Source organism: Coffea eugenioides, chromosome 3 (assembly GCF_003713205.1).
Source record: "Coffea eugenioides isolate CCC68of chromosome 3, Ceug_1.0, whole genome shotgun sequence".
In the NCBI taxonomy this organism is placed as follows: domain Eukaryota; kingdom Viridiplantae; phylum Streptophyta; class Magnoliopsida; order Gentianales; family Rubiaceae; genus Coffea; species Coffea eugenioides.
In genome coordinates, this window is record NC_040037.1 from 22,237,807 (window position 1) to 22,239,596 (window position 1,790).

Consider the following 1,790-nt stretch of genomic DNA (forward strand, 5'->3'; position numbering starts at 1 on the left):
TAGGACGAGAGAGCCTGGCTGCCCTGATGTCTGTGCACTACAACCTGCGACTCTGAAATTTCAATCAAGATATAGCACCTAATTTGAGAATTAATGACACTGACCCATGGACTATGGCTAATAACTCTGAAATTTCATTTAACCCACCTTTTGCAGCAATCTTCCTTCACCCAATGAAAGATTTCTGGAGGTTAAAGTTCAGCTCCTAAAGCTCTTCTCCAACAGAAGAAATTAGTTTTAGTAAAAGTTGTTAAATTTTGGCACCAAGTTTTGATGGTATGTAGGTAAATTTGTAGATGATATTTTGCTTCTAAAATAGTGTTTAAAAAGCTATTTCAGTGAGGTATTACGGTGAATTTGTCCTTGATGATATTGACATTAGGTCCCATCAACATCAATAAAAGTCAATCTGATGTTGGAAACTTGGAAACAAGAAGGGTTCTAGCTAAAATTATTAGAAACCTCAGGAAATTATCCCTAAAATATTTCCTCCACACAAGACATAGTGTTCCCATCCTAGTTCTTATAAATAGGGCTTTAGCTCAATGCACTTGTCACTAGATATCAACAAATTTTGCACGTCATTTATATTTTGAGTGAGATTGTGATCAAATGGCGTCTTCAAAAAATTTGCTCTTTCTTTTTGGTGTTCTTTTCGCACTTGTACTCCTCATTTCCTCTGATGTTACAACACCAGGTACCCTGTTTTTTTTTCTTTCTTTTTTATATTTTGGCTGCACCTGAACACTCAAATGAATGAAGCCTAGCAGACTTATTATTGGGAAGTGATCAAATTAACGTCAAATTAAATACTTCTACTTCTTATTTATTGAGTAGACTATAATGCAAAATGATTCATATCCAAGACGCAACATCTTATATGCCTAGACTGTTCTGTTTAATCCACAGTATTCTTTTCTTTGCATATATCTTGCAAATTTTCCGCCTGGCCAGTCACCTTATTTTGCAGCATAAGGTAAATCTCCTAACAGTTATGTCTTCTTATGTGTTGAAACAGATCAGGAGACCACGAAGGCCACTGGTGTCCACGATGCCAGTTCAGGTGAGGTTCATCAGGATCCTGTAGCCGAATATGTTTGCGCATTTGGTTGTTGCCGCTTTTTCAGAGGATATTGCTTTAGATGCTGTCCACCTGCTGAGAAGACCCCTAATGTTGAATTTGGAGATGAGGTTAAGAATTAAAGCTAAGTCAATAAGGATGTGAGATCCGTAGCACCTATATTATTACCTTAATATGTGGTGTTTGTCTTGATGGTTGATTTCCTCTTATGCGTAAAAGGACTCGTGGAGCTTCTCTTTGACTTGGTGTAGAATCAACAGGGGAGGCATGTAATGAGTACTCAGCTCGACTGCCCTTCTTGTGTTGTTGTCATGTTGAATAAATAAATCTACTTGATCATCGATCTACGACACTTGATGATCTCTATCTCAGTTACATCAGAAACTTCTGTACCTTGGACTTGCTAGAATTTAGTGTGATTGATACAAGACGTGCAGAATGTTCAATATATGTATATACGTGCTTCTTCATCGTCCCATGTCTTTACAGTGTAAAATAATTCAGTAAACCCAATCCTGTTCCTTCCTGAGAAAGGAACTAAAGTCCTTTAAATGGATATTTTGGATGCTATCAAGGGTTTGAATGGATTGCCATTTAGAGATCTGAATGTTGGTCTTTTCTCTTTATCTTTGCTCAAGAATTGTTTTTGGTGGAAATGCTTTACTTATACGAATTTTCCTAGTCAGTGAATATTTTTATTATACTTGCA

At 36.8% G+C, this 1,790-nt stretch overlaps 1 protein-coding gene across 1 annotated transcript; it reads left to right on the top strand.

Annotated features, from left to right (window-relative positions):
• Positions 1 to 541: 541 nt before the first annotated feature.
• On the top strand, positions 542 to 1,249 carry LOC113765736 (CYC02 protein-like). The gene is made up of 2 exons (XM_027309980.1): positions 542 to 697; positions 1,019 to 1,249. Exons 1-2 carry the CDS (start codon positions 613 to 615, stop codon positions 1,201 to 1,203), a joined length of 270 nt encoding a protein of 89 aa, XP_027165781.1. The 5' UTR covers positions 542 to 612; the 3' UTR covers positions 1,204 to 1,249.
• Positions 1,250 to 1,790: the final 541 nt, after the last annotated feature.

Excerpts from the sequence above, each read along its gene's own strand:
- LOC113765736 (XM_027309980.1), top strand. The coding sequence starts at position 613 with ATGGCGTCTTCAAAAAATTTGCTCTTTCTTTTTGGTGTTCTTTTCGCA. Across the intron at positions 698-1,018 it reads CTCTGATGTTACAACACCAG|ATCAGGAGACCACGAAGGCC; the intron begins GTACCCTGTTTT and ends GTGTTGAAACAG.